This window comes from Saccopteryx bilineata, chromosome 7, assembly GCF_036850765.1.
Source record: "Saccopteryx bilineata isolate mSacBil1 chromosome 7, mSacBil1_pri_phased_curated, whole genome shotgun sequence".
Lineage (NCBI taxonomy): Eukaryota > Metazoa > Chordata > Mammalia > Chiroptera > Emballonuridae > Saccopteryx > Saccopteryx bilineata.
In genome coordinates, this window is record NC_089496.1 from 28,873,518 (window position 1) to 28,899,549 (window position 26,032).

A 26,032-nucleotide genomic window follows, 5' to 3' on the forward strand; every position below is an offset into this window, starting at 1 on the left:
AAGAAATTACAGAACCCTCCCAACCTACCCAGTTTAGTCACTGCACCTGACTCCCCAAAGCTATCCTGACTTCTAACAGCATAGACTGTTTTGTGAGTATGCCATATATGTAAAAGGAATCATGTAGTGTGTACATTTTGTGACTTGCTGTTTCACTAAAAATATTGTGAGTTCATCCATATTGTATGCAGCTATAATTCATCAGTCTTCTTGTTATATTCTATTGTGTGAATGAATATACATTTATAAGTTTTAAACATAATATTAATGGCTGTCTATTATTCCATTGTGTAGGTATACCATGATTAATTTATTATTTTTGTCAGGTTTATCCTAGTAGAAATAACCCCATAGTGAATATCTTTGTGTAAATACTTAAAATAATTTCTGACCATCCCTTAAAAAATTTTAAAAGTGCATTTGCTAGCTAAAAAGATATGAACCCTGTAGAACTTCTTGATATATAAATATAATATATTGCCAATTGCTTTCTTAGAAAGATTATACCACTTTACTTTCCTATGAATACAGTACCTCACACAAAGGTATTTAATAGAAAAATTTTGACTTGTACTGAATGTACTAAATTATATCCCAGGATCCATTTCTGAGTTTTTTCCATCATTGACCTATCTTTTTCAGTTGATTATTTGACCTATATTTTTGAAAATTTAGTAGTGTTTAGGGTACAAATTTACTCCCTTATCCTTTTTCAAAAATTATCTGATTATTCTTGCTTTTTAAAAATTTATATTTATACTATTAGAACTTTAAAATACCCTATCTCCTCATTTATAAGACGCTCCCATGTATAAGATGCACCTAAATTTGGGGGCCTGAAATTTTTTAAAAATCTCAGTATTACATAAAGTTATTAAACTCAAGTTTTATTCATCATAAAATTCATACAATTCATCACTGTCAAAACTCCCATCCTTTAGCTTATCCTCATCTGCGTCTGATGACGAATCACTATCTTCAACAATGAGCGCTAAAACAAGTGTGAAAAAGCGGGAAATGTGAGGAAAAAATCTACAACCACTGTTTAAGACACACCCAGTGTTTAGACCCCAAATTTTTTTTAAAAGGGTGCATCTTATACACGGGGAAATACGGTATGTTTCCAAATCAGAAAAAAAAGTGGGGATTTGAATAGAATTACCTTATTGGTATTTCTATATATTTATATGGGAAGAATTGACATATTAATATGTATATAATCTATCCAGAAATAATTCTCCATTTATTCAAGTATTTTTATTAAATGCCCCAGTAAAGTTTTATAGGCTTATTCATATAGGACCTGGTTTTTAAAAAATATTATTTCCAAATACTTTATATTTTGTGGCTATTGGGAATTGGATAATGTTTTTCCCTTATATTTTATAACTAGTTATTTGAAAGTTATTGAATTTTATTATTAATTTTTATTCATTCTCCTTAGTGAGCTCTTACTAATAGTTTTTTGTTTGGGTTTGGGACCATTTAATTTCTAGATCCACAAAGGGAAAAATTAATATCTAAAATAAAGACATAGAAAAACAGTAACCTAGAAAACTTTTAAAAATTCAGAATTTTGGTCATTGACAAAACTTCATGTTTTTCAGAAAGCAAGGAGGTCCTTGGTCAAATCCAAACCTTATATTCTGAATGAAGAAAGAAGTCACCGATTTAAATATAAAATTAATGAAGAATATTTAAATGTGAAAACAACATATTATTATATTAGGCAAATTACTCATGTGATACAAAACCACATCATTTACCATTTATTTCATTCTTGATTTATTTTTTTCCATTGTCTCATTGCTTAAACTTCCCTTATTCGCTCTCTGTTCTGCTTCTCTCTTTCTTTTTAGGAATACAGTAGTTTGGAAAGAAACATTTTTTAATACTAATAGAAAATAAACTTCAAAGTAATTAAGGCAAAAATGAAAATCTTCTAGTTCTGTTTTCAGATTTTTTTCCCCCTGTATTCTCATATACCTTTCTGTGTTTCTGGGTATTTATCGTGATGTGCTATCTCCTTATGCCATTTATTAATCTGACCTTTATATGCATGCGTGTGAGATACATGTTCATGTCATGTATTGTTTTATGTATAACTAGAGGTAAGGCAATATGTCTAGGTTGTGTATATATGTGCTATTGCATATATAATAAAAATAAACTATTAAATAGCTTACTTTTAATTTTTTTAACCTTTAAATTTGTTTTTTTTATTCATTTTGAATTGTAGATATTTTGTTTAATCTTTAATCTTAAGAATAGTTTTAAGTACCTAGACGCTTGAGCCACAAATGTAATCAGAATAATACTTTAATCCTAGTTAATCTACATTATTGAGCTTCTGTGCCTACATCAGCAACAATAGCAGATTGTCTGGAGCATGCCCTCTTGTGTGGATGCACATACTCACTGGCCAAGCCTGATCTAGAAATGAACTGTCCTGTTTTGAGATGGTAATCTGGAAAAGAGACTTTCTAGGGTCTTGTTTAATCCTTGTAAGAGACAGGCTGATTGCACTGTCTTGTCTAATTTGTAAAATGAAACTAGGTCAGATCAATTACAGATAGCTGTAATTTGCTCTAAGTGGTCTGTAAACCAAGGCTGGTGTTATTAAAATACATATTTCCTCTGTCAAAAAGAAATTCACTATTTCTGTAACGACAGCAAGATTGGAGTATGAGAAGTGAAGAATCCTATTGTTTGTAGACTAGAAATCATACTTGTGAAAGGTGGATGCTGTCAGGTATGTGAGGGGGTGTTAGGCTTTGGGGCTGGGAGTGAGAGAGAATGGCCGCGGGGACACGGGGCTCCAGACTCACTCATGAAATGGGTTTGCGAGCCGGGATGCAGGACAGCAGGCAAGCAGAGCTCAAAGCGTGCTTCTGGGTTTTAACTACCGCAAATTATGGTTTAAAAAAATAAACGTTGGAAATTGTAGAGGTGAAGTGATGTGCTTTCATTAGACAGATGTAAAACTGGTTCCAGTTCCTTAAGAGAAAATAGAAATGAAACATCAGAGCCAGCAATAATTACACCAATGGTGTACTTAAAAACCAATAACAAAGCTGCTTCAACAGCCACCCTGTTCCATGTGGTATTTTGTGGGTTATCTTTTTAATTTTTCCATTGATTTGAGAGAAAGGAGAAAAAGAGAGATAGAGAGAGAGAATACTATAAAATGGTTAGTGTATATGAAACAAACCAGAAATTGACAGTGTACTCTCTCTACTCTAATTCAGTATATTCCCGAAAAAAGAGGCCAATTAATAGAAATTTAAGATGATAAATAGATCCTGTTTGCCTGTGACAACAGAATGTCGCTGTGAAGGTGGATATTGTTCATGGAGAGAATTTAGAGTGAACTGTTTCCTTTTATAATTGTATTAGAAAGAACATAGGTCTTGAACCCAAACTGTTTAGTTTGAATACTGGCTCTACCACTCATTTTGTGCTCCAAAATTTAAAATCTTTTTTATCATTTTCTTCACCTGTTAAAGAAGCAAAATTATTTCGTCTTCAGGAAGTTGTTGTAAAGCAATTTGTCTCCTTTCAGGGAGTTATCCCAGTTTCCTTGCAAAAGTAGAAAAAATTTTGCTTGAAATCTTTTGAGAAAAAATGCTATACAAGAAAATAAATAGGACCAGCCCAGTTACACATTATTATATTCCTCTGAAAGTATTTTAAAATTAGTTTCTTCCCTGGAAAGTTTCCTTAATCATCTGAACTAAGAGTTTTTGTTGCACCAGAAGCACCCCTGAGTTACTGTGTACCACTTTCCTGTGGAGTCATTTACAAGTGAAGAGGGCGAGGAGAGAGGTGAAGCATGAGTTCTGGTTGGTAGGTGGGTTAAAGCAGTGGTCCCCAAACCCTGGGCCACAGACCGGTACCGATCCGCAGACAAAGAATAAATAACTTACATTATTTCCATTTTGTTTATATTTAAGTCTGAACGATTTTTTATTTTTTTATTTTTTATTTTTTTTGTATTTTCCTGAAGCTGGAAACGGGGAGAGATAGTCAGACGGACTCCTGCATGCGCCTGACCAGGATCCACCCAGCACGCCCACCAGGGGCGATGCTCTGCCCCTCCGGGGCGTTGCTCTGCCGAGACCAGAGCCACCCTAGTGCCTGGGGCAGAGGCCAAGGAGCCATCCCCAGCGCCCGGGCCATCTTTGCTCCAGTGGAGCCTTGGCTGCGGGAAGGGAAGAGAGAGACAGAGAGGAAGGAGGGGGTGGGGGTGGAGAAGCAAATGGGCGCTTCTCCTATGTGCCCTGGCCGGGAATCGAACCCGGGTCCCCCCGCACACCAAGCCGACGCTCTACCGCTGAGCCAACCGGCCAGGGCCGATTTTTTATTTTTAAAAAGTGACCAGATTCCCTTTGTTACATCCATCTAAGACTCACTCTTGATGCTTCTCTCAGTCATGTAATACATTTATCCGTCCCACCCTAAAGGCTGGTTTGTAAAAATATTTCCTGACATTAAACCGATCCGTGGCCCAAAAAAGTTTGGGGGCCACTGGGTTAAAGGATCCACTGTGATCTCTATTGCTACCTCTGTCTCCGTGTTTATGTCGTAGCTATGTATAAATATAAATATTTCCACCATCCTATTTCTTCTGATTATTTTGAAATGATTTTAAACTTACAGAAAAGTTGCAAAAGTAATAGCTTTTTGTTTTACCATTTAAGAGTAAGTTAGCTATATGATGTGTCATTACTTCCAAATACTTTAGTGTATATGGTAATTCCTAAACAGAGATATGTCCTGTATCAGTCCTCAGCATCAGAGAATTAACCATCAGTGCCAGAGACCCCAAATATGCTTCCAAATGAGACAGTTGATAGCAAAAAGGTCCGGTTCAGAGTCAGCTGTTGTATTTATTTGTCCAATCATTTTAATCTCCTTCAGGCCTCAGTCTTCCCTTCACTTTCAGTAACGAGATACTTTTGAAGATCACAGGCCAGTTATTTTGTCAAATATGCCTCAGTTTGGGTTTGTCTGACATGTCCTCGAAGTTAGATTTAGGTCATGCATGTTTGTTAGGCGTATCACAGAAGCGATGTGTTCTTCTCATTGCATCTAATTCTTGGATAGTGCACAGTTCCTATTCGTATTACTGGAGCTGTTAACCGTGATTACTTACATAAGGTCCTCTCCATCAGATTTTGCTACCGTAAAATTACTCATTCTCTCTTTATAATCAGTATTTGCTTTACAACTATGTAATATCCTGTTCCTTATCAACCTCCCACTCGTTAGTTTTAGCAGCTATGTTTCTTGGCTCAGTTAACTATTACTGTCATAGTTGCCAAATGGTGACTTTCTAATTCCTTCATTCCTTCTGCATTCATCACTTGGCATTCCTCTGCAAGGAAAAACTGCCTCCTCTTGTTTGTTTGTTTGTTTATTTAATATTTGTATCAGTATGGTGGATGGATTTTTAAAATTATTTTATTTGTGGACATTTCTAATGGACTATGATCCGTTACTGCAGTTCTTTCTTTTGATGCTTAAATTGTCTCAGTTTGGTCAGGGGGAGCCCCTTTGAATTGTCCTTTTCATTCTTTGAGCACTTTCTGGCACAGTAAGATGATCCAAGCCCATCTTTTCCTGCTTGTGTTTCAGTCGCCTGAGCCAGCCCATTGCTGCCACCGCCTCGCCCACACCCCCCCCCTCCTCACTTGGGTTCCAAGTGGGTACCACTGCTTCCTTTCTGGGACTCTGTTACTCAGGAAGACACATAAAGAGGAAGACAGATAAGATAGACAGATTGTTAGACAGATAGATAGATAGACAGGTAGATAGGCAAATGGCAAGCAGACTGACTTTAAAAAACATTTTGCCCACAGAAATGGGCAAATAAAAAGACAAGCTCACCAATGTTATAGGGAAACAGATATTTTGGATAATCAGAAATGATGGATAAGCCTCAAATAACTAATTTTAATTCTGGTATGTCTCTTAGTCCAATTCAGGCTGCTATAACAAAACAGCAGAGAATGGGCATTTATAAACAGCAGAATTTTATTTGTCACAGTTCTGGATGCGAGGAAGTCTGAGATTAAGGCCCCAGCGTGGTCACTTCCTGGTGGGAGGCCTCTACCTGGCTCATGCCTCCCCTCGTGTCCCCACATCATGGAGGAGGCTCGGGATCCCTGCAGCGCTTCTTTATAGGGCCACTAATCCCACTCATGAGGGCTCCACCTTCAAGACCTAATCACTCCCCAAAGGCCTCACCTCCTAATACTATCATTTTATGATGTTAGGACTTCAACATAGGAATTTGGAGGGGATACATTCAGACCGTAGTTGAATGTTTTTGTTTTCTACTGGTATTTCAATATGGCTCCATTTCCTGTTTCTGAGAACTCAGGGCTTAAACCAAGCTACGTTCTCCTGCTTTTTTTCTTACTACATCTATACAGTATTTCACAATCTGAGAAACTTCTTATTAAGCACACTGTTTGCTATAGTCTTAGAATCAGGCTTACACAAGGAACCATACATATTCTTTATGCTTTTCTTCTTGTCTTGTTTTGCTTTGAGATGGGCAGGTAGGTAGATGCCTGGCATACAGATCAGCTCGCACTGCACAGAGAAGTAGCATCCAGACTTTTCCTCTGAGGAAGCCTTGTTGGGAGAGCTGCTTTCTGCTCTTTCCTTGAGAGGCTCTCCTAGTTGCCACGGTGCTTTGCTTTCCAGGGGCCTTGCTCTCGCGAGGGTTGGCGTGCTTTCTCCTGGGGTGAAGAGAAGCCGTTGATAACCAGAGGAGGGAGGTTTGCTTTATTAAGTCTGGAGGTGGTTAAAGTGGGCAACTGGGAGAAGAGGAGGAGTTTGGTTGAAACAGGTTGATGGGAAGGAAGCAACAACTCTTCAACAACTTTGCATAACTGCTGGTCAGCTAATACGTTTGTCTTTTCCATCTTAGTCCTGGAAGCTTAAAAAAAAAGTTATTGGATGCTGGAACTTTTTTTTTATGTGTTGCAATTAGGCACATGTCCAGATGAATCCTAATTTCACTGAACCCGTCCCAAGAAGACTGGGATTTATTTGAAATCACTGAGTCATAAAGATACAAATCTACAGTGGGGATTGAAAAATAAATTCTAATTTCAAGACTATTAAATGTATGAAACTGAGCAAGTCTGTGGAATTTGGTGGTAATAAATTAGAAATATGTTTAAAGTTCACAAACTATATACAATTTTTATTTTAAAATGACACGGTTTTACTGTTTAATCAATCTTGAAATTAGTGAAAATGAAAGGACTGCAGATTTTTTTTAACATAACTATTTATACTGGAATTTTAAAAATATCATTGGATCATGATGACAGTCTAATGACGGTCCCTTTCTCATCTCCTTATATTATCAAACATAATTCAGACTTTTATCTGAAAAGGTGGAGTGCATCAATTCTCTAAAACGGATCAGGAAATTGTATTTCTAATGTAGTGTTTTAAGTTTTTTAAATTATTGATTGATTTTAGAGAGGGAGAGAGAGAGAGATTGGGAGGGAGGGGCATTCATTTATTGTGTCACTTATTGGTCGCTTCCCATATGTGCCCTGACTGGTGATTAAACCACAACATTGATATCAGTTTTGGGATGATGCTGTAATCAACTGAGCTAACTAGCCAGAGTGTAAAGAAGATATTTTTAAGTTAGTCAAATACATACTAGTAGGAACCTTACAGCCTTACATACAATGAGGTAAATAAAAATACTTTATCAGAATTGCTTTGGAATCTCAGCCCCCTTTCTATTTCATACAGTTATCTCCAATTTACTGTGATAACTACATAGAACCCAGTAAGTTCTGTTTTTAAAGTTATTGTTGCCTCTTTGTCCCCTTTAGTTCTACCTTTACAAATTGCTGGGGAGCGTGTCCAAGCCTCTTGCAGCTGGTCTGCCTTGACCTTCCTTATTGCAGAAGCCTTGTCCAAACATTGTATCAGAGCTGTGATTATTGACCTCTCCTTAAGCCTTTTGTTGAGCTTTTACCTTTCACCCAGTTCTAAGTGCTATTAAGAAACTTACTTTATCTTACCAACCACAAGGCAGCCTCTTCAGCTTCCTTTATTATTCCCAGTCTCATGAGAACGTTTTCTTTTTTCTGAGACTACCTGCCACTTCTCTTGCTAGTGCCCCGTTTGCCCTAGGGCGTAGGTCAGAGGATAGCCATTTCCGAAGGGCCTACCATGTTCCTTCTCGGTGCCAGCCACTGTGCTGGATGCTGGGAATACTGTGACAAGTAAACATGTGATTGTCCTGGTAGAACCGACAGTCTACTGGGAACAACAGTTATCAGACATGTGAGTGCATATAATTATTGCAAAGGTGTGAGAAGTGCTTTGTTGAACAGTGAGAACGTAGGGGAGTGGGGGGACATGGGGCCTGTGGGGGGAGCCTAGAGGAGGTCAGGTGGGGCTGAGATGTGACGATGGAGTGCGTGTGAGCTGGTCGAGGTCTGTGCTGAGGAGACAGAGAGCGTCCTAGCTTTTCCCATCATCACTGTCACCCCGTCATCAAGCAAAGTCTCACACTTTTTAGTTACACCGCCTGCTCGCTCTCACGGGGGCATTTATCCTTCAGTGGGCGTTTTTTCTTTACCTCTTTCTGACTTTGTGCTATCAACCTGATTTGGAGCTCCTGGGGTCAGTGTCCCCCCGTTGTTAGATTGGGATCTACCAGTAGCAGGCTCTCACAGTCCGATTTGTCCCCTCCTCTGACCCTGGTACTCTCCTCTTCTTCTCCTTCCCTTAACGTCTCTGATTTGGTGGGATTTCTATGGAAAAGAAGCACGAGCCAGCTGTGGGGACCTCAGAATTTATTTATTGCTACTGAACCCCTCACTCCAAGCACCTGGATTTCATTGTCAGCATCCTAGTGACTTCAGGCTTAAGGGAATTGAAAAATGTCTCTTTCTTAGAGGAAGTTCAGGTATCCTGCTTTAGATCATTAAAAGATATGCATATTAGCTCTAAAGTTTCACATCATCTGTAACTGTATGCTGTTTATCTGGTGCTTTATATTTTAGATTTCTTGATTCAAGTTATACAAAAATTTCAGTATTTATAACCAGTAGTTGAGATTGTTATAAAGCGTAGCAAGAATATTGATATTCAGTGTCACTGACATCGTATTGTTACTGATCATGTAAATACAAGTGAGCTTGCAGGTACACATCAACAGAATCAACAGTGTTGTGCTAGTACAGAGTGGCAACTTGTGCTCTCCTGATGCTGGCTGTTACTGCTTACCGCAGAGCTGGTAACTCGTGTGCCCTTCTGATGCTGGCTGTTACTGCTTACTACAGAGCTGGTAACTCGTGTGCCCTCCTGATGCTGGCTGTTACTGCTTACCGCAGAGCTGGTAACTCGTGTGCCCTCCTGATGCTGGCTGTTACTGCTTACCGCAGAGCTGGTAACTCGTGTGCCCTCCTGATGCTGGCTGTTACTGTTTACCGCAGAGCTGGTAACTCGTGTGCTCTCCTGATGCTGGCTGTTACTGTTTACCGCAGAGCTGGTAACTCGTGTGCTCTCCTGATGCTGGCTGTTACTGTTTACTGCAGAGCTGGTAACTCGTGTGCTCTCCTGATGCTGGCTGTTACTGCTTACCGCAGAGCTGGTAACTCGTGTGCCCTCCTGATGCTGGCTGTTACTGCTTACCGCAGAGCTGGTAACTCGTGTGCCCTCCTGATGCTGGCTGTTACTGTTTACCGCAGAGCTGGTAACTCGTGTGCTCTCCTGATGCTGGCTGTTACTGCTTACCGCAGAGCTGGTAACTCGTGTGCCCTCCTGATGCTGGCTGTTACTGCTTACCGCAGAGCTGGTAACTCGTGTGCTCTCCTGATGCTGGCTGTTACTGTTTACTGCAGAGCTGGTAACTCGTGTGCCCTCCTGATGCTGGCTGTTACTGCTTACCGCAGAGCTGGTAACTCGTGTGCTCTCCTGATACTGGCTGTTACTGCTTACTGCAGAGCTGGTAACTCGTGTGCCCTCCTGATGCTGGCTGTTACTGTTTACTGCAGAGCTGGTAACTCGGTAGCTGGTCAGACCGCTTCTTGTAGCCAGGCCCTTCAGGGAGCAGAGAGAAAGGAAGCATACCATTTCCTTCACTTGATTTCCCCGTTTTCTTTATATAAATAGAATAATTTGAATATGGGGTAAGGACTAATTATAGCATCTCTATGTAAACACATAGCACCAAACTAAAATGGATTGTAAACTACAGTCTTGAACAGTAGTTGACTTATCTTTAACTTCCACCATCTTATTGTTCTAAATAGAGTATAACACATCTTACATTTAAAAAATTTCACCTGTTGTAAAACAGACACGTGTTATCATCTTACCCATTTTTAAGTATACAGTTCAGAGTGATAAATACATTCACAGTGTTGTAGACCAGTCTCCAGAGCTCCTCACATTGAAAACTCAAACTGTACCTGCGAAACAACTCTATCTGCCCCACACCCCCAGCCCAAGCAAGCACCATTCCAGTCTATGAATTTGTGCTAGAAACCTCATGTCAATACAACCGTACAGTACTTGTCTTCTTGCGACTGACTTAATTTACGTGGTATAATGTCTTCAGGGTTCATCCATATGATAGCATGTGCCACAATTTCTTTCCTTTTAAAGCTGAATAATAGTCTGTTTATCCGTTCATCTATTCATGGACACTGGGGGTGCGTCCACCTTTTGGCTGTTGTGCATAATGCTTCTATGAACGTGGATGTACAAATATTTCCTCAAAACCATGCGTTCACTTTTTGGGAACTTACCTTATTGAGCCTCAACCTTAGCACAAAAATATGCACTCTCTAAATATTTAAACAAGAGGGGTAAGGAGAGACCGAGGGAGGGGACAGTTATTGCAAAAATTAGTCAGGAGAACCCGTCAGCCATGTAAGGTTATCTCAGTCGGTCAGCTTTGGTGTTTTTCAAAATATAGTCCATGACCCGCCCTGCATTAGGCTCCTGGAATACTTGCTAACATTTTATAGCCACCAAACTTCACGAATTTGAATCCCTGGTGAGACTTAGGAATTTGCAGCCCAGCGATTCGTGCGCACGGATATGTGAGCCACACCCGCCGCTGGCAGGGAGCTCCTGCGTGTTCCTGCTCATGCGCAGGAAGGGCCTGCTCTCTGCTGCGCAGCCCTGCGTTCCTGCGGGCGCAGCCATCCCAGCCTGGCCCGTCGGCGTCTTCCTTCCATGCTGGCTGTAGATTGTAGCCCAACTACCAGTTCCACGAATTTAGCCAGGGATGGACAGGCCTGAGTTTGCAACCCTGAACTTTGATCCAGGCCCTTGCACGGTCCTTCCTCGTGATGCTAATGGGTGATTCACTGTTGCTGTCTGCCTGCTTCTGAGCCAGTGGGCCCTGAACAGGTTAGGACTTCCTCCCTCAGGCCTTGTAGTGTTCAGGCCTACCTGAGTTCTTAAAGGGACCAAATCTCTTTTCTTATATAGACATTTTAAATGTGACATAGTATATTGTGACCCTCAGGAAAGTAATTTCACACATTTATATTGTATAACTGCATGACAAGTGGGATATCTTCAGTAAAACCAACCAGATTCTTTTGTGTTTGGAAATCAAACTCTCTCTTCATCTAGTTATCACATAATTGTGAGCTGTGCTTTGCTAGTGATTTACTTATTTTAATCTCAGCTTTTCTTCAAATAATGTTGATGCATATTCAGAAATAGTCTATTCAAACATTTGTGTGATACAAGAACATATTTAATATTTGACTTCCATTAAAAGTAATGATCCCAGCTAATGATAGACACACCTTTTTTTTTTTTTTTTAAATGAAAGGAGCAGGGGCAAAAAACAAAACAGAAAACAAACTAAGAAGAACCCTAATAAGGAAACTTTTTTTGTTTTAGTCCGTCACCTTTTTCACAGTATGTTCCATACAGCTTTCTATGCCTTAACTGAGTTGATACTCCTGTAATTTTTAATTTTGGGCTCATTTTTACATCCAGTTCTGTGATTTCCATTTGCTTGTTTGAAATCTCTTCTAGAAGGTAACACTAAGAAGGAAGACACGGAATTACTCTAGTTCACATGGTGCCCAGCATGATATATGGCACATAGTATAGGTGTTTGTCAAACTTTTTTTTTTAACTGATTACTTTCTTTTTTTTAGAGAAACCAAAGCAAGAAAGGGCAGGGAGAGAGGGAGAGGGAAAAAAAGAGAGAGAAATAGAGAGAGGGAGGGAGGGAAGCATTGATTTGATGTTCCACTTACTTATACATTCATTGGTTGGTTCTTGTGTGTGTCCTGACGGGGGATCAAACCTGCATCCGTGTTGTTTAAGGACAACGCCCTAACCGAGTAAGCTAACCAGCTGGGGCCTGTCAAATTGTTATTGAGTGAATGCAATTTAACTTGGAGCTGATAGTAATATATTTCATGTGCTTTTTTTATCGTTTTTATTTTATTTTTTGCTTTTATTGTTTCTGCAAGGAATTTTCTCCACAGTTCTCTCTTGCACTATAACTCTTAATCTACAAACTGAATTTCAAGAGATTGAGAAGCTTACCTACCTAATATCTCTGGTTGGACCAATTGATGCCACAGGTCGAAACGTACATTTGATTTCATGGGGTCACTTAGGTTTCTACATTGAAAACGGACTGATCAGACTCCTGAAACCATGATTCACGTTGATTCTATCGGTTGGAAAGGAGACTGAACACTTGAGTGTAGCTGACTTGATCCCATGTATCTCCACCCTCGGTTTGCATGATTGCTGATGGATCAATGCCATCTTCACCCACATCAGGTAGCACATTTGAATCTTGGTTTAGAATACCAGATAACCTTGTAGAGTGAGCCCATTTTTCTTTTCCCTTACAAATGTGGGCTTCAAGCTGTGTGTGCTGAAGATCCTTTCTGTCAGTCCTGTTTGTTTTCAGCAGAGCCTGTAGGACCTGTTGTCAGTGGACGGCTCGGCACAGCCGAGCTGGTTTCTGAAGCATTTCGGGACCAGGGTCAGGAATGGTCAGCCCAACTTACTCTCGCAGTATATAAATTTACTCTGACTTAGGGAAGGTTAACAAAACACCCTTGAAGGCATATTTGCACAGCATGATACTGTATTGTACAAATATACAAGTACAGAATGAATTTGGCCTTTTGTGTTTCAAGTCTTCCAGCCTAAAAGTAAGGATGGCTAAGGCTTAGCATTTAACTTAGTGTTAAATGCTTAAATGAAGTTTTTGGATTGCTTTAAGATCTTCTAGGAAAGTTATTATACCCAAAACTACAAAGTACCAAGACTCAGACCTAAAGACATCTGTGGGACCCCAGGACAAATTAATGCAGAGCAGGCCAGTGGGACTACAGGTGGGTCTGACCTCAGCTGGACATGCTGGTATTCTTACTTCCTTGAGTAAAATGCCTTTTAAGAGTTTTGTGTGACCCTAAGATTTTAAGGTAGCCAGCAAGGTTTTTAGCTCTGTGATTTCCATAGCTTTCATAAGGTTAAAATCTAACATGATGCCGAAAAATTGTATATAAATATGTATTCAAAGTTCACACTAATATATCCTAAAGTATAAAATATATATACTGTTCTATTGAACCCTTAATTTAAAATTTTCTTCGTATTTTAACAAACCATTTTTAATTCTTTTTATAAGCCCTTACTTAGTGTGTGTGTAGAATTATCTTTCTTATTGCTTACCTTCCCCACCCCCTGACATAGTCAAATCAACTGATATTTATTGAGTGTTCACTTCATTATCAGAATGATGCCAGTGTGTTGCTTATATTTCATTCTTAGTGAATTTGGGGGGTAATGATTTTGGTACGCTAGTTTAATATGTTCTTGGTGCCACTGTGACTTGCTTTTTGTTAATTCCTGCCAATCTTTCCCGATATTTGTTTGCTAACTGTATCCCCTCTCTCAATGGCTAAGCTGTTTCTCTTCTTGGCTCTGGCTCATTTTTTTGAGGGATTATATATAATAATTGTCATCACGATCTGCGAAGGGCATGTCTTCAAGCAATTAGTACTATTGTTTTTTCTTTATTCCTCCTTTATTATAGTGGAAAATGGGGAATAAGTGGACAGAAAGCAGAAAGAAAGCTACACTGAACTGGGGAAGACTTAGATGTGAGCGTATGAAACTGAGCTGGCTAACTTACCTCCAGTTTCGATACGTAATGGGAAGCTGCACATTATGTAATGATTTGGCACTGTCAGCGGACTTGGATTTTAATGCCAAGTTTACCCTTATTAAATAGATACAATAAAGCTAGCCGGCAGCACTGCAGTGAGGCCAAATGAGATTTCGTGTGAGGGCCTCTCCCAGCACCTCCCTCTGCTGAAGATAATGGCCTCAGCTACATGACAAAGGCCCGACAGCAGTTCACACCAAGACAAAACCATCACCTTACCCCAACTCCTTTCCCTTCTCCGCAAATAGCGTTTACTATGGTTTCTCATTTAATCTTTGGAACAACCTCGTTATGTGTCATTATCCCCATTTCTCAGATGAGGAAATGGAGGTTCTGAGAAGTAACTTGCCCAAGGTCATGGACTCGGTCAAGGATTTGGGTTGAGATCTGTCAGATTGCAAGCCATTCTCTCGCCGCAGTGCCAGGCTGCCTGGTATAATGAGGGTGTGATTGAAGAACGAAAAGCAGTTAATGGAGTAGCCAGTCCACTGTTCTTTCCACTCCTTCCTTGCGTGAAGGACTAAGAAGCAAACACTCCCAGAGGGTATTTGCATTTTAAAAGAGGCTCATTAATCCTAATGAATCTCTAATTGGTGGAATTTGCTGAGGAGATATTTCTGAGCACTAGGGTTTTCTCCTGTGTCTTAGAGGTGCCTGGCTATCCTTTCTCTGTAGATTATCAACTATTCTGGCATCAGAAGTACTTATGTAGTAGAATGTGGTCACATAATTAATGCTCGTCTGCCCCCAAATGCACCTGAATGATGAACAGGGAGTTGTGAAAATATTCATCAAAAGGACAGTAAGTGTGGGTTAGTATTGTGAAAAATGTGTTTAAAACTAAGTAACAACTCTGGCTGTCTCAAGGGTCTTTTGAGGGGTCAGGTCAAAATCCATTTCATAATCACTTTTAACTTTGAAAGTGTTATAACCACATTTTCCATAGTGTGTTCATAAACTCTGCAGGATGTTTAATAGGTATTAGGTGAATAGGGCTCCACAGTACAATACATTGTGAACACAATTTTAAAGTTTCTTTACTAAGGATTTTCTCAGGACTTTAACATGTGACAGTGGGGATCAGCTAAAAGGGAACGCAATCAGCAGGTTTTCCTCATACTTTTGACAATAGAGATTTTTTTTCCAGGTGAATTCCCTGAAACTTGTGTTTAGTAGTCCGCATTCTCAAGTATTGAGTTCTAGATAATTCTTCTGTAACCAAAGAAAAGAAAGAAAACAGTTTTTTGTATTTACAACTTTTCATTGTGGGCAGGCCCCACCGCTGTCCACACCAGCCTGTTCCTAGCCCTGTTGGGCTCAAGGGCACTCCAGTATTAGCACCCCACTTCCCCAGGTAAGATTTGGCCATTTTCAGGAAAAAAATAAAGCCAAATTCTCATCTTTATTGCCAATAAAGCTGGTGTTGAAGTCTATGGCTTCTATCAAAGAGCAAATACGTTTTCTAATCGGAACCCCAGGATTCGGTGGCTCTCCAGGTCACAGGACATGCTGGGCTGGGGCAGCTTCCCGGAGTGGGAGGAGATCCCTGTGGAGGGTCAGAACAGAGAGAGCCGTGCCTTCTCTGAGGTCCTCCCATTCTGAAGAGAAGAGGAAAAGGCAAGGGCAGAACCATAGCAGCCAGGGGTTCCCAAGTCACCAGCTCGTGGGCTGGAGTAGAGGGAGGCCTGGGTGTCCCTCGAGTCCCTTCCTAGTGAGTGTTGGTGCTCCCACGCCCACCCCCACCAGACAGGTCTCCTCCAGGCGACCCAGACAGGCATTGGGGTTCCCCTCGCGTCACTGGGGATTGCTCTCCTTTCTGTTTTCTCTGCTGTCTAGTTCCCACTCTTCACTGCCGGTCTCCTCTCCCCCGGGCCCATGTCCCAGGAGAGTGGGATTACGACGATAGTCTAATAACTGTCTCCTTCTTGTCTCCTTTTATAATGCAAACATAATTCAGCCTTTGATCTGAAAAGGTGGAGTACATATATTCTCTAAAACAGGGATCAGGAAATTATAGCCTGGCAGTGGTCTTTGTAAATAAAATTTTATCTGACACAGTCTTACTCATTGGTGTATATATTGCCTGAGACTGCACTCAACTACAGTGGTAGAATCAAGAAGGCGCAACCAGGCCAATGTGGCCCACAAAACCTGAGGTGTTTATTATCTAGCCCTTTACAGAAAAAATCCCTAATCTAAAATGCAGATGAATTTCACTTCAGTTCCATAAGTCCGGAAAGAGCTTTATTAGTATAGTACGTATGTGCAACTCTCAATAAACACTATTTATATAAAAATATATAAAAATTTTATATTTTTACCCTAAATAAACTCGCTCTAAATAAAAACTATATTTTAAACCAAGAAAATGGCACATTGTTGTCTAAGAGGGATTTTGCCTCTTACGAAATTGTGTCTTACCTTACAGACTTCTGGAAAAGTGTGCAGGGGATGTGTGTTTGCTTTGAAGGACCAGAAGGAAGGACAGGAGCCTGCCTGGTCAGAGCTTTTGTCATTGTCAGTGGAAAGGGACTGATAGATACATGAATTCCAAACTGCCCTCTTGCTGTTCCGCTTATCTGTCAGACCTCACCCTTACTGGACTATCGCCCCTGAGACAGAGGAATTCCAAAAAGTTGACAACCCGCCCCAAGGAGGGGCTCCGGACACACCAGGACTTTTGATTCAACCCCCACATGCTCGAAGCCCCCCAAGGAGGAGCATTCCGGACATACCAGGACTTTTGCCTCAGTATCCCCTCAGGCTCTCCCAAACACTATATAACTCGCCCCTAGTCTGTAACCAGTGCTCTTCTCCCCCAGGAGAAGTGCCCGGCAGGGTTCCTTTCTTTCTTTCTTTCAATAAAGCCTGTTACTCTGGTCTTTGGGACTCCCATGGATTCTAACAGGGACAAGAACAGATGATCCTTGGGGCCGATGGAGGGAAAAAGGCATACGGGAAAGTCTAGGAGCCTGGGGGTAGGGTAGGGTGGAATAGCACAAGGTGCTGTCATAGGAAAAGAAAGTAGGAACCCCGGGCTCTTCTGCACACCTGGGTCCCTAACTCAGAAACGTGATTCCTCCCTGCTCACAGACTCCGCAGAGACCCCAGGAGACCTGGCTCTGCTCCTACCGAGACTGCCTCCCACCCAGGAGACCTGGGGGGGCTGCCCAGTTTTCTGGCCCTTGGGGTTCACTCTCCTGTCAACTGGGGGTGGGCGGGGAGGATATTTTATTGTACCATCGTGAGAATTCAATGTGGTAGCATAAGTAAAGACTTTATGAAATGTAAATACTGTGAAATGTTGGTTGTTTTTGTTCTTTATAAACAGCTGATTTTTTGCAAGTAAAAATTTTAAATCTATGCAGCACATAGAGTTAACTGATGTTTGGAAATTACAGTACTGTATTTCACATTTGTCACATGCATCTTTATTTATTGTTAGAACTACCGAACTTTCATGTGCATTAAAAAAAATGGATAAAATAACTGAATTTTTACCATGACAGAATAATTTGTCAATGGGAGGGGAAAACTTCAAAAATTATATTTCTTTGTGACTTGTTTTTTTTCTGTTGTTTGTGTAGTTTTCATTTTGTGCCTTTGTTTATAGAGAACAATCTTGCAGATGGCATTTTTCCTTGTAATCAGTTATTGTCCTGAGTCATCGCCAGACATGGCATTTCAGTAAATAGTGATTCTATAATTGCTTCCAGGCAGATGTGTTTGCGATGTCAGGAACTCGGGCTGATAATCCTTCTGGTTATTCAGGCAGTAGAGAGAGATAGGGGAAGCTTTATATAGATACACACCTTGAAATTAAAGATGGCAAAGGAAGCATATTGAATGCTTTTTAGCCAAATACAGTGTTTGTATGGCTATGGGATAGAAAAGTAATCATTTTAAATGGTAAAAAAAAAAAAATCTTTTTTGATTTTTGTTTTTTTTTTTAAACCTAAAAGGCAACAACTCTTTCACTCTGGGTGAGATGTATTTTCTATGAGCATCATGCATGGGGGCTATTAAACACACCTTGGCGTCATTGTACAGAGGCATGCACTACCTTGTCTGTGGATGTTGCCATGGTCCCCACCTATAACCAAGCAAACTAAGCCCCTTGTTCATTGGTTTTGCCGCCTGTGATGATCTTATCCCTAATATTCAGAGAGAAGAGGATTACTGAAAATAAGACGCTTCTTGAGTGTTTAAAAAAAAAATCAGGTTTTTAAAATCTAATAAGTTATGCTCACAATTATAATGGTATTTCATAAATTTACCTCTTAAGATTCACAAATACATTTTAGAAGAAAGAGATTAACTGTGTGCTCAAATACAGCTTTCATTACATACCATTTACTATTACTTTGTTACAGTTTTATAGACTGCAAACTATAAAGAGAAGTTCACTAACTAATTCAGCTAGTATCTGTTACGTGCTGGGTCCTGCCCAGCTATTATAATATCACACATAGCTAAGAACAGAGCTGAGAGGCTAAACTATGTATTGATGTGCTTGGATTTTAAACATTTTGGGGCATTCCTTTATTTTAAGTAAAATAACTGTTTAAGTAAAATAAACTACCAAGTTAATTCTTGCTTCATGATTTTAGAATTTAACAGAATTTTATTGACTCCTTTAACATTTTCATGAGGTTCTTCATTCCTTGATTATAGCCCTTAATAAACTAAACATTGTATTTCATGTGGAAAAGTTCACCTTAGCCCTTCTTTCGTTCATATTTTATCTCCTATCAAGACTTGTGACCTTCCTTCTGTTAACAAATTCCTAACCTTTAGTATCAGCCAAATCTGTGAATTTTGTAATCTAACCTGTTGTGGACATTCCTGAGCTGGTTTAATTTTATGGGAAAAGCAGTTTACAGATTATTAAGTTAACCTTTCATTATGCTTTGAAGAAATAGGGTAACTGTTTCTTTACTTACCATGTGTTAATCACAGATTGTTAGTGATAATTGATAAGTAAAAATAGGCCGTTAATAAATTAGATGATGCTTACACTTATCTAAGTTTACATTTGTCCTTTGTCCTTTAAGCCAGCCTAGTCACCAACTTCATTTAGTAACAGCTCACCCAGGCACCAGCCTGAGAAGTCAAAGTGTAAACTGAAGGCCAGTTTATGAATTTGTTCATTATTCTTTCCTGCTATAAAGATTGTTCAAAATTTACTTAATTATTATATACAAACGTACATCTACTTTGAGGCAAATCTACAGATACACAAAACCTTATAAAGAGTAAACCTTATAAAGAAACTAATTTTGGGGAAAGTTATTCATATTATAAAGACTTTTAATTTGAAAATAATTTGCCTTCTTTAAGTGGTAAGCTTCCCTAGTTTATTTGAAATATGATGACTTACAAAATGTGAATTCACTTCGTTTTTCCAGTTTAAACCTTTATAAAACAGGTTACATGTCTCATTTAGGTTGTATGTATATTTATGGTTGATTTCTGAGATCTCAATAAAATAACTATTCTTAAAAATTCACTTACTGGTATTTACTTTGTAACAGGAAATAGTAGTTGATTCCATAATGTGAAATATATACATAATATCAAAAGGTATCTCAGAGAAATAGAAGACAATTTGTTCTCAATGGTATGGTAAAGTTTTGTTTTGTTTTTTTCCTTTTGTTTCTTAGGAGATACAGCAAATGAGCAAAAAATGGCAGAAAGAGGTAAAAGTTCAGAAGAAGGCAGCAATCAACCAGTAAGTGAAACTTTGTCCTTTTAGAGTGAAACTGAACAGATCACGATGATTACTTATTTTTCTGAGGATGACTAGTAACGTCTGTTCCTCCTATGCAGACTGATGTCTAGATAGCAAAAACCAGGTGATCTGCTCAGAGTCGGGAATGGCAGTACAAGGCATGACTTCCCAAGTGCTAAGCTTTTTCTCGTGTTGGAAACTTTCTGTTGAAAAAAGAGAAACAGCACTCAAATTAAAACTTTGGAATTATTTTTAGTTGTGGTTATTTTCTAATGCAATTGAATAAATAACGTATCAATCTATAAGGGAAGGTTTGAACATAATCTGTTCAGAACTATGTTAAATGACCATTTCCAGCATCAAAATGCAGTCCTTGTCATTGTTCAGTAGAAAGACTAGGGTATTTGTTCTTTTCTCCATGAAAAAACTGTTTGCTCCTTGATGGTACTTGGAAATGCCATTGGGACACATTGGTATACTATTTAGGAACATACTAACTTATTTAATTGCTGAAATAATTTTTAAGACTTAGGGAGAATGTTAATTCTTTGGGTGGAAGGGATATCCCTGGACGTTGAAACTTTGGACATGGTGACATACTTCTACTTAGAGTCCACTGTCGCACATGAGGGTACTGTTCTACACAGCTGGAGTGGGCTCAGGGCCTGCCTGTTTGCTCAGCTCCGTGTCCCCAAAGCCTAACGCAGAGTAGGCAGTCAAAAAGATTTCTTAAATGGATGAATACAATCATGAACAGTAAGTAGACAGTAATGTGTATTTTAAGAATATTGGTTTTTTATATTCTGATTTTCCATAATAAATGAATATTTTATAATCAATAAAAAACATATTTAAATATGTGATGTAGGGAGTAAACTGATGTAGAGGAAGAGTCATCTGTCCCATAAAACTGTGCATTCTTTTCTCATCCATGCGTGCAGTAAATATTTATTAAGCACCAACTGTATTCAAGGTGCTGTGTAAGGGGACCTGAGTATATAGTGGCAAAAAAACAAAAAGATAAAAGAACAAATAATATGTTTAGTCTATACATTGGAGCAACTTGAACTCTTTCATTTATTCAAACATTTAGTGAGTGCTGACCATATGTAGCATCTTTGATGGAAAACAAAGGTTGATGTATTTGAAACTGGGAAAGAACCACCAGAATGGCTCAGAAATCACCCAGGACTATTGAGTTTTACTTGCTTAATTATGGGACTCACTGGAAATGTCCGCAGTGCTCAATTGCTTTTCAGTGTTGATTCCTTGGTGGAAAGAATTCCAAGATGAAAAATTCTTAAGGAAAAAAGCCTTTGAGATTATGATCCTCCCATATTTCAGACTAGCTCATTATTGTGCTGCTTTGTCTCTCTACTATACAAGCAATTCTTAAACAGTGGATTGATATACTCACGCTGTAACATATTTCAGAAGTGCCTTCTATTTGAATAGCAGCTGGACATTCAGAGGACAGTGTTTGCTATCAGAGAGCTTACTTATGTAACAGAAAAGAAACAGGGGGACTGCAAATGAGACCAGAGGGTTAAGTCACAGTACAAAAAGATAATATAGAATACTTCTAGAGGCTATGGATGATTTTCCACAGAAAAGCCAAATAATCATTTATGTCAACCTTCAGCATCTAAAATGGGATTCATTGTTCGTCTCCTTTAAAGATCCCAAAACAAAAACATTGCTGTATGTTCCCCACCTTCTCCCCCACACACCCTATGGTCTCCCCTGATCAGTCAATATGAGTCTTATCCAGTCTCATGGCTTAAAATTCTAAGTAAAGGCTGATGACTCCCAAAGTGTATCTCTACCTAGACCTAGTCCCTGAGCTCAGGTCCAGCTGCTCACGAACCATTTCACTTACCAGTCTCTAGACAGTTCAGCCTTTGCTTGCCCGAAGAAGAACTAACTATTGATTCTCAGCTCCTCTCTGCGTAACTTTCCACCATCTCTGTTGAGTATCACCATCCTCTAGAGCAGTGATCCCCGACCTTTTTTGGGCCACGAACAGGTTTAATGTCAGAAATTATTTTCACGGACCGGCCTTTAGGGTGGGACAAATAAATGTATCATGTGACTGAGACAACTGTCAAGAGTGAGTCTTAGATGGATGTAACAGAGGGAATCTGGTCATTTTTTAAAAATAAAACATCATTCAGACTTACATTATTTAAGTAAAACGGAAATAATGTAAGTTATTTATTCTTTCTCTGCTACCGGTACCAAATGGCCCATGGACCGGTACCGGTCAGGGCCAGTCCGCAGCCCAGGGGTTGGGGACCAGTGTTTTAGAATCAAAACTCCGGAGGCTCCTCCCTTTCCCTCGCATGCCACACCCAGCCAATCAACAAGTCCCGTCACCTCTCCCTCTGCCCAGAATCTGAGCCCTTCACAACATTGGCACTGTTAGAACCCAAGTCGAAGCCACTTCTTTCTCCAGGCCTCTCTGCCTTCATCCTCTTCCACAAAGTCCATTCTCCACCCAGCAGACAGAAATATGAATTAGATCGCATCCTTCCTTGACTTCAGATCTGCTGGCTCAGCTCCCGACAGCAGGCAGCAGGGAGCTCCGTGTGCTCTGCAGTCTTTTTCTCCGGACTCTTCACATCACTTCCCCATCCCCACGCACCCCACCCCGCCGTCTCCAGCTGCCCTCTGGCCGCTGGCCACAATAACCTCTTTCCCATCTCAGCCTCTGCATTTGTTTTCTCTGCTTCACTCGGGCTGCCTTCTTGTCCAGGTCTTAGTTCAGATGTCCCTTTCCAGGACTCTCTGCTGAAGGGCTCCTCCTCCCAGTCACTGTCACATGGTTTTCTCCATCGTGTTTATCAGTATCTCAGATTATTCATTTGTTTACTGTCTGCCTCCCCTGTCAGGAACAAAAATAGACCTTGTGTTCTCAGATAGTGTCTTGTATGTAGAAGGTGCTCAATAAATACATGTTAACTGATAATCTAGATTTCTTTTAATGTCATCATCTGTCTGCCAAGTGCAAGGCCTCGAATTACCATTTTGGCTCATTCTTCTCACCCCCCCTCATCAAATCTATCAAGTCTTATTGATGCTGTCTCTCAAATGTCTTCCAAATCTGGTTCCTCGTACTCCAACTAGGCCCTCGTCTGTTCATCAGACTGTTATTAGACAAGTGGTTTTCTCCCAAATCTCTTTCTAAAAAAGAATAGCAAGTTTTATCACTTCAGACACCCCCCCCCCCAGTGTCTTGAAATCTACAGAATAAGGCTTAAACCCAAACCCTGTTCGAATGTCACCTCCTTTGTGAACTTTTTGCCCTGCTCCCTCGGCCAAAGATAACCGCAAAGTCGCGTTACCACTGCATTGTCTGGAAGGTGGAGAGTATACCTTAATTAGCATTATCGCTTCAGCCACTAACAAACTGTCACCTGTGTGGTGTGACACCAATGCCCTGTCACTGTTTCTGGATGGATAAATGAATAAACAAGTGGCCCTCTGTGGATGCTGTTTTAGGAGATCTCTTCATTAAATTCTGTTTTCCACCTTATATTACAAACACACAATTATTTTTTCCTCTCTGTAAAAAAAATTATATTTCTTAAGAGTTACCCATTTTAAAAAACCTACTTACATTATTTTTGGCACTCTTACATTAGCAAGGAAATGATTTGTTAGTTTTAAACAGATATTTATCTGATTAAGAAGTAATTCTTGTACCCAGCAGGAAAGATTCTCATTATTTTAATTTTTAATGGTTATACAAGAAATGTTGAAATATTATTTATAATGAGAACATATTTGGCAAATTAGTATGGATTCCGTAAGGCTTAAAAATAACACTGTTAGTTGTCAGAATATAATTTCTTTTTCTAAGGGCCCTTTGGAGGTGGCTTTTAGTATAACAAAATAAGTTTTTTGAAGAATTCAGATAAACATATAAATTATCTACTATTTTCAGAGAATTGTTGGACATTGGGTGGAGAGGATATAAAGCTATGTAAGGCCCTGGCCGGTTGGCTCAGCGGTGGAGCGTCGGCCTGGCGTGCGGGGGACCCGGGTTCAATTCCCGGCCAGGACACATAGGAGAAGCTCCCATTTGCTTCTCCACTCCCCCCCTCCTTCCTCCCTGTCTCTCTCTTCCCCTTTGCTCCATTGGAGCAAAGATGGCCCGGCACTGGGGATGGCTCCTTGGCCTCTGCCCCATGCGCTAGAGTGGCTCTGGTCGCAGCAGAGCGACGCCCCAGAGGGGCAGAGCATCGCCCCCTGGTGGGCAGAGCGTCCCTGGTGGGCGTGCCGGGTGGATCCCGGTCGGGCGCATGCGGGAGTCTGTCTGACTGTCTCTCCCCGTTTCCAGCTTCAGAAAAAAATAATAATAAAATAAAGCTATGTAAGGTTCCATGACTCCCACTTGCAGAAACAGAAATTTTCGATTTACTCATGGGTAATTAGAAAACTCCACAAATCACTCTAATATTAAATGGAATAAATTATTTTCTTTCACTCCATAGCTACAAAAATAACAGATTTCAACAGAGGAAGAAATATCATTAGTGAGGGTCAAGAAAGGCTTTATGCATTATGTGTTTAGAACCATGAAAAATATTTTCTTACTATTTATACAATCTTTTTTGTGTGAAATGAAATTCTTTATTAAGAACACGTGTGAATCTCAATGACAGATAATAAAAGGTTAAAAAATAAGTGTAATATGTCTGGGCTACACTGTAGTTTTTTTTAATGGCAGTTAAAATATTTTGTTAAGTAGTCTGCGATATTTTTCCTTACACTTTACAGCCCCAGTATACTTCAGCTGTGTTCCCTCTGCAAATACAGCTCTCTCGCCGACATCATGGAAATTCTAACGTCTAGGCGGAATAAAATGTGAAAAACGGAGACCTAGTTTGGGCATCAAATAAGTTAATTTTTCTGAGTTGGATTATGAGATATTTTAATACATTAACACAAAAGATTATGAAAAGCAGCATATTTATTTGCATTAAGTAGTTAGTGGTATTTGCACAAAGTAGTTTTACTTTGTGAAACTAAAAATAATACAGCATTCATTCCAGAAAATCATAATTTCTCAGTATGTTTGTCCCGTCTTCAGTCCCTTCCATAGAGTTTCTCTCAGTGATGCTGTAATTTAGTTACCACCACTTTCACCTTAGTGTTTCTTGTACATGACCCTTAGGGACACCACCTAAAAAGGATAACTTAAGAGAAATTTAATCATCAAATATAGCATCTCTCAAATTGTGCTTCAGCCTACATTTTAAGAACCATTGGTAACTTTTAACAGAATTCACGAATGTTTTGGTGTGTAGTGAGTTTAACTGTAAATCCATATTTGGGCTTATTAAAATTAAAGTCATTCAACTTTAGTACTTGAGGAGAAAAGTTATAATTTGGGACTAATTATCCAATTGGAGGACTAGCCACCTCATTGTTTTTTCTTCTTTTCTTGTTGCCTTTCTGGGTAAATGTTGGTGGTGAGTTGTAGTGACACAGAGGTGACTTGGTGGCCTCCACCAGTCCAGGAGCTGTGACTGCGGCTCAAGGGGAATACATCCACAGGTTCATGGGAGGTCTGGTTTCAGTTTTGGGCCATAATGACTCATCTCTTCAGGGAACAAACATTACAAGTTAGCAATTAATTGCTTGTTCTTTTCTCATCCTCAGTGGTGGAAAGTGTTTTACATTGTGAATACTCAAACCATATTAACTACTAATCTACTAGTGGGCCTATTCATGTTTGATTTTGTAGGTATATTTTGAGAGCTAAGGAAATGTAAATTTCAGTTTTTAAATATAATTTTATCCAATGTCGATACTAGTAAATTTAACACATTCTTTTAGATTAAATGTTTGTTGAACTTAAATTTATTTGCACTACTAAAATTATTTTTAAATTTGCATTTATTTTTAGTCTCCAAGACTGAGGAATGTTTATTTACCGACTTCACAGGCCTAAGATAGCAAAATACAAAAACAAGTCAATAAAAAACTCCCCACAAAACCACAATGCCATTTGTATATTTGCCTTGAGTGACAACTAATTCACATATGCATATGGAGCCACATATAAAATAACTAAC

General features: G+C 39.6%; 1 protein-coding gene across 1 annotated transcript in view; it reads left to right on the plus strand.

Annotated features, from left to right (window-relative positions):
• The window catches only part of UMAD1 (UBAP1-MVB12-associated (UMA) domain containing 1), a 228,609-nt gene that overhangs the window by 147,958 nt on the left and 54,619 nt on the right, over window positions 1–26,032 (plus strand). Inside the window, exon 3 of the mRNA XM_066240208.1 lies at window positions 19,882–19,949. Coding sequence (XP_066096305.1) covers window positions 19,882–19,949 — 68 coding nt within the window. The remainder of the gene's footprint in view (window positions 1–19,881; window positions 19,950–26,032) is intronic.